General features: G+C 30.4%; 2 protein-coding genes across 2 annotated transcripts in view; both read left to right on the top strand.

Moving 5' to 3' along the window:
• The window catches only part of LOC111716039 (N-acetylglucosamine-1-phosphotransferase subunits alpha/beta), a 26,092-nt gene extending 24,902 nt beyond the window's left edge, over nt 1–1,190 (top strand). Inside the window, exon 19 of the mRNA XM_023491452.1 lies at nt 721–1,190. Within this exon, the coding sequence (XP_023347220.1) occupies nt 721–741 (21 nt within the window). The 3' untranslated portion in view covers nt 742–1,190. The remainder of the gene's footprint in view (nt 1–720) is intronic.
• Nucleotides 1,191–3,664: 2,474 nt separating this feature from the next.
• LOC111716038 (metabotropic glutamate receptor-like protein R) lies at nt 3,665–11,883 on the top strand (the record flags this gene model as incomplete). The annotated part of the gene is given in 12 exon segments (XM_023491451.1): nt 3,665–3,758; nt 4,287–4,403; nt 5,183–5,286; nt 5,851–5,911; nt 6,951–7,022; nt 7,368–7,444; nt 8,181–8,211; nt 8,649–8,682; nt 9,045–9,315; nt 9,811–9,865; nt 11,559–11,613; nt 11,818–11,883. Coding segments are annotated over 12 exon segments (1,001 nt in total), but the record flags the coding sequence as incomplete, so codon positions are not given.
• Between the last annotated feature and the right edge of the window lie 2,986 nt (nt 11,884–14,869).

The raw sequence follows: 14,869 nt of genomic DNA, 5'->3' as shown, positions 1-14,869 counted from the left end.
ATATTTCATATTCAGATTATTTGATCTAACAGAATTCATAGTTTGAAATATCTAAAGTCTACAACATTTGGTTCCAAAGTTATAGTGATTAGAAAATCAGAGTTTGTGGCAAAGACTCAATTCCTTTAGGATTTTCCCAAAATATTTTTTTTTCAATTGAAATGAAAATTAAATTAAAATCAACTTTATATCTTCTGCTTTGTTTCAAAGCTTATTTGATCTTGAAATAAGACAAGTAAAGAAACGTTTCGTAAAGGAGTTGAGTTTTTGCCACAAACTCTGATTTTCTAATTTCTATATCTTTGTAACCCAATGCCGTAGACCTTAGATATTTCAACTATTAGTACTTATAGATAAAATAATCTAAGTTTGAAATATCAAAGGTTTGCACTATCAGGTTGCAAAGGTATTGAGATCAGAAGATTTTATTTTGTGGCAAAAACTGCATTCCTTTACCTATGCCACTATTATTTTGGCACGACGTTCTACAAAGTTTTTGGACTTAAATTTTCTCTATATCTCGATGGTTTTCTTCTTTTTAGATTATATTCTGTCCCTCGCTATAGCTCTGGACAAAATCAAAAAGGCTTGAACCTTCTCGATAAAGAGCAAATTTCTGTCCAAAAACTTTCTAACACTGAGAACCAAAATAACAGCGTTATAGATACACTATGATAGATTATAGTTAAAAATTTGAACCTTAATAAAAGATATTTTTAGGGCAGAAATTGGAGAACTTAGAAATGACGAGTATAAATGGCGAATCATTACTAAATCAACACTTGCAATTTCTACAATCTGTACTTACATTCAGTTTTCTTCATCCCAATTTCCATAAATGGCGAATCATTACTTCAATCTCTACTATCTCTACAATCTCTACAATCTCTACAGTCTCTACTATCTCTACTATCTCTACAATCTCTACAATCTCTACAATCTCTACTATCTCTACTCTCTACTATCTCTCGCAGAAATTGGAGAACTTAGAAATGACGAGTATAAATGGCGAATCATTACTAAATCAACACTTGCAATCTCTACTATCTGTACTTACGTTCAGTTTTCTTCATCCCAATTTCCATTGCTGGGGTTTGCTGTGATATTTTTAAGTTTTATAAAACCAACTGATATATGAGAAAGATGTTAATAAGATAAAGAGAAAGAAAAATACATCTTATGCTAAATAATTTGTTTATTTACCTTCATCTTTTTCAAAACTGAAAGAAATATTGCTAAAACTAAATTTTTTTTGAAATATTCATAAATAATATAATATTGTAATTAAATTAGATAATATAATATTGTAATTAAAAAAAAAGCAATATTAAGTGACCTTCCCCCCTCTAGTTCCCCGTATGTAACAGGTACAATTACTGTTAGCAATGACTCAGTATTAAACAGTATTATATAAAATGGAGCTCACAGGAAACATGGAATTTTAATTTTTTCTTATTTTCTAATTAATTGAAGAATTTCTAATGATTTTATTCAAAATATTAAACTACAGACACCATTTTGAAGTTAATACTAATTTGGTCGAAATTAGAGAAATCTCACAAAGGAATTCAACGAAAAAAAAAATAGTCTAATCCCTATATCTTTGCAACCCAGCGTCCAACTAGTATTTATGTTAGAATCAGATATTCTAAGTTTGAAATATCAAAGTTGCAAAGATATAAGGTTAAGAAATTTGAGTTTGTGACAAAAACTCATTATCTATAGTGTTTGTAATTTCATACAAAATATTATTATTTCGATATTGCAAGCAAAATATTTTTTTTATCCTGTTACAAGTTCGAGTTTGACATTTCACTAATCTAAATCTAAATATATTTAAAATAGGGATATGTAAGTTTAAAAGAAGTGGTTTAACTGCTTCTTGAATTGTTTGATTTGAATTAATAAGTTTTGTGTGCTAAAACTCTAAATCAAGCAATTGACATTCTACAGGGTTACCCACAAAGGATGAGACTTCAGACACAATTGTTTAACATGTCTACTGTCTGTTTACTGCAACTGTAAACAATTGTTCTTTTTTTTAATAATCCTATAATAAGCCATAAAAAGATTATATTTGAGGCAGACGGCTTAATTTGATTGTTAAATTTAAAGAGTTTTAGGTCGTCTTTGCAGTCTCATATTTTTTCATTATTTTGTGGGTAAACCTGTATATTTCGAATGTTAAAATCACCATGATTTTATAGAGGTTATTAACAACCTTCTTCATTCAGCAGGGTAAGTATGATTGTACAGAAGACCTAAATCTCTTAAAATATGATTGATCTCAAATTTACTCGGTGACCTTTGCCTTGATTATAGTCATGTACTGGAATAGTATTCTGGGATAGTGTACTGGCATAGTGTACTGGCATAGTGTACTGGCATAGTGTACTGGCATAGTGTACTGGCATAGTGTACTAATGATTTTGAAAATAAATAAAATAATTTTACAGTTGCATGAATCATTAACATAAGGAAAAAGACAGTAGAAATTCAGTAAAGTCGTCTCTGAAGTCTCAACCTTTGTGGGGAACCCTGTATGTTAAAGTTGACCATTAAACCAAAAATCGTTGAATTATTAGTAAGAAGAGAAAGGAAAAAATATTTCAAAACATTTTATAACTAACCGGACCTAAACTTATAAGGGAATTGAGTCTTTTCCACAAATTCTTAATCTCTAAAATTCTTTGCAAACTGCAGTTTATAAAACTAAGACATTTCAACCTTTAAATTCTGTTTCATCAATTATTCTAAATTTAAGTTTATGGCAAAAACTTAATTCCCTTACGACCGCCGACCAACTCCATGATTCATTAGATTCAAGTAGGATTGGTAAAGGTTTTTACAATTGTAATGGAAAATTAATTCGGTTAACTTACACACAGAAGAGTAAGCGTAAGTTTTTAAGTGAACTTAACGCGGATATGACGTCACATGTATTTCTGAAAATCTAGAATATTCTATGTACACAGTACAACAGAGTTTTCAAACTATCGAATTTAAAGATTTATATTCTACAATTTCTAGAAAGTAAATATTAAAGGGAGTGTTCGCAAAAAATGAAAGGGGGCATAGGTTTCCGGCGAAAAATAATCGCTTTTGATCGCTACCAATCTTACTTGTTGCGTCTATAAGGAGAAAATTGGTAAAAACGACTTATACTGAAAAACATAGCTAGTGTCCATACAAATTCAGTAAGTTGCAATATATGACTCGTATCGTAAAATAATCAATTTAAATTTAAAGCACCTCAATCAGATATTACAACCTATAATCATCGATTATTTTTCGATGAATTCGTATAATATTCGTAATATTTTTAATGTATTTTTTATACAATGCACTTAAAAAGACTTTTTTCCGCTAGGTGTCTCTGCCACATGTAATCATTCAAAGCATGAAGAGCTGAGACATCTGGCAGTCAACTATTTTGGCTTTTTAAGTGCTTGTATTTGAAATTAAATTGATTTTTAAGGATGAAATGGTATTCATATGAATCCTCTTTAACTGGAAGGTCACTTGAAAATATGTTTACGGCCCTAATAAAATAATTGTTAAAAACGTACTGTTAATTATAACCACTGTCTTTCACGCTAATCTAACTCTAATAGTTAATTAGAAGTTTAGAAAAGAATATTTAAACGTACTNTTTTTCTTTTATGCTTTCCATCTAAAAAATCTGTTTAGTGATATTTATATGAATCCTGAAACAAATTATATTATCCATAAGGAGTTCAATGACTTCAAAAAAAGAGGTAATATTTTTTTTAAAGAGACTGTAATCGTAATTTAAATGTTTTATTATTCCCACGGCTACTCCTGTAGGACCTTGATGACAAACTTAACCGCAAAAATAGATTTTTTTTTTTGCGAAATCCAGTTATTTAGTAAAATATTTACAAAAAAATGTCCAACAAATGATAAAATATACATTTTTTTTTAAAAAGCCCTTGAACATTTCAAATATGTAAAAGTTTGCAAATTTCTTTTGACGGGTTTTATGCAAACAATTTGCAAATTATAGCATAAATATGTGAAGTACACCTGCAGTATGGAAACAGTACAACAAAATGGCCGTTTTACACTTTTTTCTAGTAAATTCTCCTCTAATATATATTCTATTCTCTTTGCACTTTTGTCTGAACTCGCAATTGAAATAATTCATACTCTGTCAGACGCCGCTTTTTAGGGTACCGCACTGAATCGGGCATGCAATGTTTACATAGATGGTTTACAGTCCCTTTAAGTTTTCATGTCGTCTTGATTCTTCCAATATTTGTCAGATCTAGTTCGAAGAGAAGCTCCTGGATATGAGTCTGATATGCCGATAGTGTTTATACCTGAAGCTTCTGATAAAGAGTGTATTCCTCAGAACAGAATGTCGTCTTTTGGATTTTTAGGTAATCTTTTTTTTAAAGCTTTATTAAAAATATTGGTGACGAAGAAAATGAAATTTAAGAGAAATTCACAAAAACTATGAAATAAATGTCGTCTTTTTTTCTTAACAAGGTTGTTGAGGATCTGTTCTAAAAATGTTGAGAGATCGGACCTTTTGTGTGGATTAACATTTTAACCTTGAAGTTTTAATCTTGATATCAATTATAGCACTTTTAAATTTGAGGAAACATTCGTAGTCTCTCAATTAAAGTGGGTCGGCTTCTGAAGTTCAGTGCTTAATTGATTCCAAGATTCAATTGAATTTGCAAGTTGCAAATCCAGAGAAGACAATCCAAAAAAAAAGACGACAATTATACTACTTTCCAAATCACATTGTAATATATATACAATAATACAAAAACAGGTGGACTGATTGTCGCTCTTTATATAACGAATTTTAAATTGTAATTAAACTTCTAAAATAACATACTTTTCAGGGAACTGATAGTGACACATTTGTGGGGAAATAATGACACTTTTTAATAAATTCAATTAAAAATGTCCACAACTAAAACTAACGCTAGTGATATCGTTTGATATTTGGAACTGATTTTTTCATCATCATTCCTAAAGTAATACCTTAAAAAGAACTGAGTTTTGCCGAACAACAAAATTTTCAAATCCCAATATCTTTGTAACCTGATGATTTAAACCTTAGATTATTTGAATTAAAAGAATTCATTGTTAAAAATAGCAAAGTTGCAAACATATAGGCGTCAGAAAATCACAGTTCCTCTTACAGGTTTTGTGTTAGCCTCCGTGAATGCTGTTGTAAATGTTGCCAACAACATTAACAATAACAACAACAACAGAAACAACAACAACAATCAGAATAATAACAACCAGGTTAACAATCTATCTATCTATGGATAAAATTTTGTCTAAAGCTCAGCTTGTTGAACAGAAACAAATATGTTATTATGCAGTTTTGTCAAAACCGGGAGAACCTGAAAACCCTATCCGACTATTCTTAAGCTAATACGCAATAAAAAAATATATGCAGAAAACTATGGAATGGGAAGACGACATTTAAGCAAATTTATGTGTAGTTAATGTTGTAATAAATTAAATATTCTTATATAATAGAAGCTTAAGTGAATCGTGTATACGTGGCAACGTGCACTGTACAATTGCCGCGTTACATGTTCTGCTTTTATCCTAAAATCGTCTTTCTATTTCACAGTTCTATAGGTCTCACTGTATGTTTATATTTTCCAAAGATCTACCAGCTAAAAACTGTGAATGATTAAGATTGGACCAGCTTTCAAGAGTCTCTGCAGTTCTTTAATCTAGGTTTGAACTCATCCAACAACTCTAATTGCAAAGCTTTTATATCTAGCCTCAGTTTTAAAGTAGTATTTGAACAAATTCTAATTGAGAATTAGGATATTTTAATAAATAAATCTTCAGGTTAACACTAATATAGCAAACAGTGGGAATACACAGGACTCCATGAGTATGGCAATGACAGGTGAAATTGCTAAGAAAAATTTTATTTAAAGGATTTTTTTCACCATTAATAAATGAAAGCATTACCTAAAGTTGCTCTGCAAAGATGGCAATGTCCAATTAACAATATAGTTGTTTTAACGGTTCTGTCAATATTCTAGAAAGCTGCGACTTTCGATCACAATTTGACCCATTAAACATAATTTGTTAGCCTTTTTTCTTAAATACTTTTTTGTCTGCATATGCATTTTGAATAAAAATGTATAAAAAAAACAAATCCGTAAAGTAAATGATTATTGAATTAAAGACCAAAACACGTTTGATTTCAAATAGAAGAAACCGAATGCTGCTCACTCTGGTTAGTCCGGTGTGTCTCGGTTTTAAGGGTGAAAAAGTGTTAGATTTCCCAAACTGTATAATTGTCGATTCAAACTCAGTCTAAAATTGCGTTATAACTTTTAATATTTTAATATTTAGAATATAAACATCAGCAAAAAGTAATAAAGAAAAATAAACAAATTCATTTAACGGGCAAACATGGGTCCGAAAGTTATGCCTCGCGTACTTGTAAATAGGACCCCTAATTTACCGTGGTGTAAATGTAATAGTCCTAAATAGAGATTTGATAGGTCGGGATCAATCTTAAACTTTGTTTCTGCAGGCAATGAGAAACATATATTAAGATCCAAAATGATGATATTGATAGGATTTCATCTAGAAAATGTGTTTCCAGGCCATGAAAGGGACCTAAATGTCCACAATAATGATAGAAAAGGCCGGGTGTCATAAAAAATATTTACCAGTACTTAAAAGGGACCTAAAAGGTCAACATAATGATAGGATAGGGTTTCATCTATCACACCACTCAATAAGTTGCATGAATGTATACTGCATGCATACTGTATGTGCATTCAGTCGTTCTGTCCAGACCAAGGCTACCCAGTGTAGAGTTGTATGCAGCCTGGCAAGATCACAGCGATATAAATATAAATTTCCGTGAACCTATAAAGGTTCTAAGTTATGATATGATATGATGTTATCTAAAAAAAATGTGTTTCCAGGTCGAGATGTTGGATTCTTGGACCGAATGCGACAGGCTCGAGATAGGGTTTTAGACGCATTTATCCCAAAAGGTGACATTTAATATTATATTTAACGTTCCGTTCCGTTCACCTATTTTAAAAACGAAACTGGGCAAGTCTGAAACTGCTCAAAGATGTCCTGAATAGCTGGATTCTTTAGCTTTTTAAAACTTTGTAGCCGGAAAATCCAGCGTTAACTAGAAACTATAGATCTCCCATAAACGTCGACTTATTCAATTTTAATCCAACATTCCTGTGGTTCTACCCAGTTCCCCAATCAAATTTTGAGACAAATCGGAACGTCAAAGTGGTTCATAAGTTATGATCTGACATCAAGATAAACAGATATAACTAATTTGTATATTATTTAGTTCTTAGTCCTTTTATTAAAACTAGAAACAAAAGACGACATTACTGTTTATCCAAATGCAACCGAAGGGGATATTCTTTACAGAAAACGAATTGAAACTCAGGTAAATATCTTGATATAATTAAGCTATTCGTTCATATAGAGATATTTTAGCTATAGCTGGCCGAACGGCTGGACCAAATTGGCTGAATTTGTTTCGCGGAACCCATAGGCCATAGGTTCCTTGGAGGTTACTAAAAAAATAAAAAATAAATTTCAAATTTTTTTAAATTCTTTTTTAGATTGCACGGGCGAAACCGGGTACTTTAGCTAGTATCCTATGATTGAATTTAGATTGTAAAAACTATACAATTTTGAAATTACTAGCTTTTTAGAGCGCTTCACGCCCATCTTTTATTTTAATTGGGAACATGTTCTCTTTCTGTAAAACAAAACAAAAAAGTTTGCGCAGATTTTGATAAAAATTTCGTGGATTTTCAAAATTTTCGAAAATTTAATGAAAATCGAATTTTGATGGAGAAAATATTTGAAATTTTGATCATTCATAAACCTTCCGTGAGGCCACGTGAGGGCCCACACAAAATTTGGGCCTGATTGGTTCAGCCGTTTTGACGTTTATTGGATACATACAAACAAACAAACACGGCGAGACACCCAAGCTAAAATTTATATATAGATTTATTTACTTTTTAGTTATATCGCTTGTTATTTTATAAGCTTCAAGATTTTCGAAATTTGAAACAAAATGTTTTTTTGTTTTTTTTAAATATCTTTTCAAAATTTCGATTAAAATGTTTGAAATATTAAAACGAGATGTATTTAGGCAATTATTTTTGTAGGGATTAGGGCTTCTGGAAACTATGCTGAAAAGTAAGTTAATCGAAAAGCATGACAATTTTTTTTGAGCAAATCATTGAGCAATTTTCTATATCAGGAAACTAAATTGTCTATAATCTTCAATTTAATCTTTTAGAAATCACAGTTTAAAATATTAAAGTTTACGATATCAAGTTGCAACAGAATAGATGACACATCTTTATATTAATAGCAAAAAAAATTCGGCAATAAGAGCTTTTATTTTAATAATTCGTTTCTTTAATATAAAACTGTACGTTTTTTAATTCCTGCAAAAATTAGAAAATGAAGAAGAATTACTAAAATCCTCAATCTTTATTTCGAAATGCAAAAGCGTGACTTGAGAAGAAGAGCTGTTTTATTTTTTGTTTTTCTTTAAGTAAAAAAGTTGATTTAGGGTTTATAACAAAATTAGTAATACACAGTTTTTACAAACCTAGATTCCATTTCAGATGGAGCAGAGCGAAAAAACAAAACACACAAAACGTAAGTTTTGAAAGGTTTTAAAAAATTTGTAATTCAATTTTAAATAGAAAATAAACTAATGAGATATATTATGTATTATTAAATCAACTTTGCCACAAACACTGATTTTCATATCACTATATTCTATGCAACCTAATGCAGACCTTAGCTATTTTAAACTATTAACTCTATTATATTAAATAACCTAAGTTTAAAATATCAAAATTTTACACCATCAGGTTGCAAAGATTTAATTATTTTAGTTTGTGGCAAAGCTTTTTGACATAATACAATAATTGTTTTTAGATAAAGAAATCATATATACATTTTACATTAATAATTTTCATGTTATTTTCTAGATAAAAAACTCACTATATATTCAGAGCAGTTGAACATACTCAAATACTTGAGTTAATGGAAGCACTGTACAAAAACAAGGTTAGCGGAACTAACGGAGATCAACACAATATAAGCGGAACTAGCGGATACAGCGAAACTAGTGAAACCAGCGGAACTAGCCTAACTGAAGAGAATAGTGGAACAGATTTAGCGGATAAAGACAAAGATAAAATACAACATGAAAAAAAAGGATCTAGAACTAAAAGAGAATATGAAGACGACAGACTTAAAATAACAGAAACCATAAAAATGAAGGTTACTACTTATTTACTATTTATTTATATTTTTTGTGTTGTAGCTCTATGATATTTCATACTATGAATTCTGTAAGATCGTCTAAGTTAGAAATATGAAAGGTTTACGCCATCAGATTGCAAAGATATATAGTTTAAAATATTTGAGTTTGTGCAGCAGCAGTTTCTTTAAACAATAGAATGTATCCAAATGCGTTTCAGCAATCAGCATACAGTTACACGTGGATTCAACGGTTCTGTCAATATTCCAGAAAGCTGGGACTTTCGATCACAATTTGACCCATTAGACATTATTGTAAAGCCTTTTTTCTTGAATACTTTTTTGTCTGCATATGCATTTTGAATGAAAATGTATGAAATAAACAAATCCGTAAAGTAAATGATTATTGAATTAAAGACAAACACACGTTTGATTTCAAATAGAAGAAACCGAATGCTGCTTACAATCTGATTAGTCCGGTGTGATTAGTAAATAGTAAAGTTGTTTTTGTTACAGGCGAGGTTGGTCGGGTTAGCTCATCTTATAGCATTCACCAACATCACTTCATCAGGTTGGAACAGACAAACATTATTTAAAGAAACTGGCCAAAGACATAAAAAAAAGGTTAAATCGTTTCTCAAGAATAAATTTTACCCGGTCTGTCAACAAGGGTGATGTTCGATAAGTTTTTTTGGAGGGGGGGGGGGGTGGACTTATAACCCTTAACAGGCTCCCCTATGGTTTTTTTGCCTATCACATCTCATTTTTGACACTTTCATCGTGAAATTATTTTAATGGAATGGAAATTTTGTAATGCATAGGGTAGGGTAATAAGGTAATAGGGTAATAGGCGGTAAAAAGTCCGGTCCGTGTAAAAAAAAAATTACGAAATAACCAATAACTTTTTTGTGACTAACGCTAAAGATCTTAAATCTATATTTTTGAAAAGCCCTTGGAAAATGTATGTAGAATTATGTGTTACATAACATATTTGTCTGAACAAAAAAAATTACATTATTTTTTACCCTTTTTGGTATTTTTTTCAAACTTCCCTAGCACCAAAACTGTTAAAGTTCGGTCGAATTTTTTTTAATGAGCTTGCCTAGAAAAATTGGGCTATGAACACGCATTTCAACCATAAACCTATTCTCAACCCTATTCTTATACCCTATTACCAGCCTTTAAAGGATTCGCAAAAATCTGAAAAGTTTACAAATTTCAAAACTGTTCATTTACATTTAATTTTTTGACACTGAAAGAAAATATTTACAATAAACGAACCATATCTTCAAATAATACTATTGCAAAGTTTAATAAAGATTTTAAATGATGGAAGTTTTATTTAAAATGGTTAACAAACGAATCAAAACGTTTACCCCCTCCTAACCTTTGACCCCGAGAACACCAATCTTCAGAGTTCTAAGAAATGTCCTATCTATGAAATGTCCTATCTACAAGGTCTTTTTTAAAATTTTTTGATTTTTGAAAAGCTTATATCTCAGTCATTTTTAAACATCTTATTGATTTTAAAAAAGTTCTGAGTAGCTTACTACTAAAGGTTTCATAATCCCTAAAGAAAATTGGGTAAATAAAAAATATGTAAATCTGCAATTTCATTTTTTCTGTCACATCATATTTTTACTAAAAATCTTGTTTTCTGGAGGGGCGGTTAGAAATAATCATCCAATCTTTAATATAATTTTAATACTATATCTAAGCATGGTTATACAGAGGATTCCCCAAAATTTACAGTCAGATTAATCGAAAAATGAGGGCGCAGCTATAAAAACCTTGCCCCCCCCCCCTCTATCGCCCATGTTAAAGTAGCAGATAACGTAACCACTCCATAACCTGTTGGTGTGCCAAAGGGAACGGAGGACATTTTAATCATTTAATGAAAAATGCTAATAATTTTTTGCTATATATCAAACATCCACATCTGTAGACAACATTGATTGTTTAATGGTTTAACCTTTGCTGTACCAGAATCATAAATTACAGAATTAAGAAAACACCCTGTGTCCGAATTTAATGAATTTGAGCCGCGTTTTAAATCCGCCGAATACCGCGGTTTCAATTGATCGCCGGTTTAAATCTTGAAACATTGAAAACAATTTTAAGTGAAACCAACCATATTTGAGTCGAGGCTTAAATTTAGGCCGCCGCTCAAATTCTTTAAATTTAGCCTCTGGATGATTTTGTTATCTATGAAATGTCCCATCACATGTATATGATGTTTTTTTTATAATATTTATATTTTTCAGTTGAATTAATGGAGAATGAAGGTTACATACAAAACTTGTACAAAGCTTTAGACAGGTTATTTTTTTGAAATATTTTTAAAGTTGTTATTTGCAACATATTTCAAGTTGTAAATGGTTCAAGGTCCTCTGATCGAATGACATTTTCGAGACATGTTTAAAACTTTTGTAGCAAAAATCCGCAAAAAAATACAAATATATAGATATACATATATTTGATTTTTTTGGGCTTTATAATAACTAAAATATTTGATTTTTTTAGTGGGAGTTTAGCGCTCGGTCCATCGGCATCTACTTTATCAAGACATATAACTAATGGAGTCCAATATTTTTTGTAATATTCGGACACTAATTGTAAATATAACTTTAAAGAAAAATAAAAAAATATATTCACTTATAGCCTGTTTTTCGACTTTAACTTTTATTAATGGTCTTTTAACAATATTTTTTAGATTTTTGTTTCCTGCATAGCTGCTGGCTTGTCGGTCAGTTCATTGTGTTTAGTCCAGCTAGAAACAGAACAACCTGACGGTCAGTGATTTTAGTGATATTAGACTTACTCGGCAGTAACATTAAAGGGATTCTAGAATTACTGTCTAGTGACCCCTCCACCGAAAGGGAATGACCGGCAATTATGGTTGTTGAACTGAGATTGCAGTATTGTCGAGCATTTTTTTAGGATTCATTTGAGACATCAAAACGTTTTAAAGATCTAAAAGTACTGAGTTTGAGCGCAAAAGCACACGTTTTGAGAATCGTTTTTTTTTTAATTATCAAATAACGACGTCAAAAATGTAACAGAAATTCTACAATAAACTTTTTAGTTGTTTAGGAACAGGTTGGGAAAATAAAAATTAACTCTTATCATCGAAAAATAATCTTATTTATATTATTATTATTCGCAAAGACTTTTTGCAGATTTTCTGGAATTTTTATTGAAAAGACGACATTTGAAGAATGTGTAGAAATCTGCGAACAAATTCATAGAGAATAAGAAATTCAAAATAATGATGAAAACGAAACAATTGATTCTAACATTAATTTATTGCGAAAGGAATTGAGTCTTTGCCACAAACTCTGATTTTCCAATCCCTATATCTTTGCAACCCAATGTCTTAAACCTTTTTTATTTCAAACTAAGTATACTGTTAGATCAAATAATCTTAGTTTGAAATATCAAAGGTTTACTCCATCAGGTTCCAAAGATATGGGAATTTAAACATATAAGTTTGTGACAAAAACTCAATTCCTTTCTTTTGAGAAATATGTTCCTAAAAATCTAATTAGTTTACTATAGAATTCTTACAATATTTTTTTCGTCGTTATTTATTAATTTAAAAAAAACGATTCTTAAAACGTACCCACCCAAATTGATGATTTTGAACGTCGTCTTTGCGCTCAAACTCAATAATTATAGATCTTAAAAACGTTTTATATGTCTCAAATGAATCCTATTAAGTTCCTCTACAATACTGCAATCTCAGTTCAATCAATTGCCGGTTACTCCCTTTAAGAAATAAAAATGAGATAGACATTTTCTAACTTGAAAGATTAAAATGATGTCCTCCATCAAAATAAAAAGTTTTCCAGCAAGTGATCTGATAAAATTTGAAAGGTACCGTTGTGAATTGGACCTACCACTTTGCCAGGCACTTCAATACAACTCTTGAAATATTTTGAAAGAACCCTCGGGAAACCTGGGCCCGGGATGATAAAGGCTAAAAAACTATCTAAACTTTTTTTTTCAAATAGAAAAAACAATTCAAGAAAACAAATTTTGAAAGTTCAATTTTTCGGGCCGGCTTGAAGGCTTGGAGTTTCTTAGAATCACAGTTTCTACAGAAATAATGCAAGATTAACTGTTAGAATTAAACCTAATATTTTGTTTAGAACTATCGAAACTACGATTTTTCTTGTTCGAATAGTTTTGATAAGCAATACAAAAACACCGAACCAAAAACTCATATTTTACGGTAACTTCGATATTACGAACGAAATGATAGAATTTCCACTAATGCAGTGTTTTAACGCTTCAAACAAAATCAATTTCAAAAATTTACGAAAAAAAACAAAACAATTTCCTTCGGTGGTACATATGGCTTGATTAAGGTACTGCATATCCGAAGCACATCCTCAACCTATACCTTGTCGTTTTCCTATAGGCTTGAACAGTGTGATTTAAAAATACGCCTAAAATATTATTTATTTAATGTATAGGATAGAAATGAAAGCACCTAAAGGAGGCATGTTTAACTTTTAAGGGAAATTTCAACCCAGATTTTAGATAAGAAAACAGGACATGTGACCACATTAAACATTATACATTTTACATTATACATCATACAATGCAATTTTACATTATACTTTATACATTATACATAATACAATTTTACATTATACATTATACTTTATACATTATACATTATACATTTTACATATACATTATACTTTATACATTATACTTTATACATTATACATTATACATAATACAATTTTACATTATACAGTATACATAATACAATTATACATTATACATTATACTTTATACATTATAAATTATGCATTTTACATTATACATTATACATAATACAATTTTATATTATACATTTTACATTAAACATATAATAAAACAAGACATTCGTATATATATATATATTGCTGGACCGAATGGGCTAAATTTTTTTGTAGACACTCAGGAGTGGGGGGGGGGGTGTTATAAGCAAAAAATAATACAATTTTACATTATACAACTTAAATTTTACATTATACACAAGAACTCAAATAAAGAAAACCTGTGGATTAGAAATCGTAAAAGAAGAAAAGCTTTTTAAATATACCTAAGGAGTACCAAAAAAAGGGAATTTTCGTCAACTTTTCTTTCTCCTTCCAGAGGCCGAATTTAAAGAATTCGAGTCGTGGCTCAGATATGAGATGGTTGGTTCCACTTAAAATTGTATTCAGTGTTTCGAGATTTGAGTCGGCGCTCAATTGGAACCGGTTATTGGCGGATCAGTGACGCAGTTTAACCCTATAAGCAGTAAACAGGCTGGGGGAGGGGCGTTTGGTGCCTCCTCGCTGTAGTTTTTGTTGTCCTATTACTCTCATTTTTTACACTATTGTTTTACATGAATTACTCAAAATGTATGTCTGACAGGAATCGCAAAATGCACTAAAGATATAACGCGAGTCACGAAACAAATACTTTATTAGTAAAAGAAAAGAAAACGATTTAATTATGAGTTGATTTTTTGTTTAAAAATGTTCTTTTTAAATTTACAGGGTAGTGTACAGGGCAAAACAAATGCGGTCTGTGA

The sequence above is a fragment of the Eurytemora carolleeae genome, unplaced genomic scaffold, assembly GCF_000591075.1.
Source record: "Eurytemora carolleeae unplaced genomic scaffold, Eaff_2.0 scaffold1932, whole genome shotgun sequence".
In the NCBI taxonomy this organism is placed as follows: Eukaryota; Metazoa; Arthropoda; class Copepoda; order Calanoida; family Temoridae; genus Eurytemora; species Eurytemora carolleeae.
This window is presented reverse-complemented; position numbering and strand designations above follow the sequence as displayed.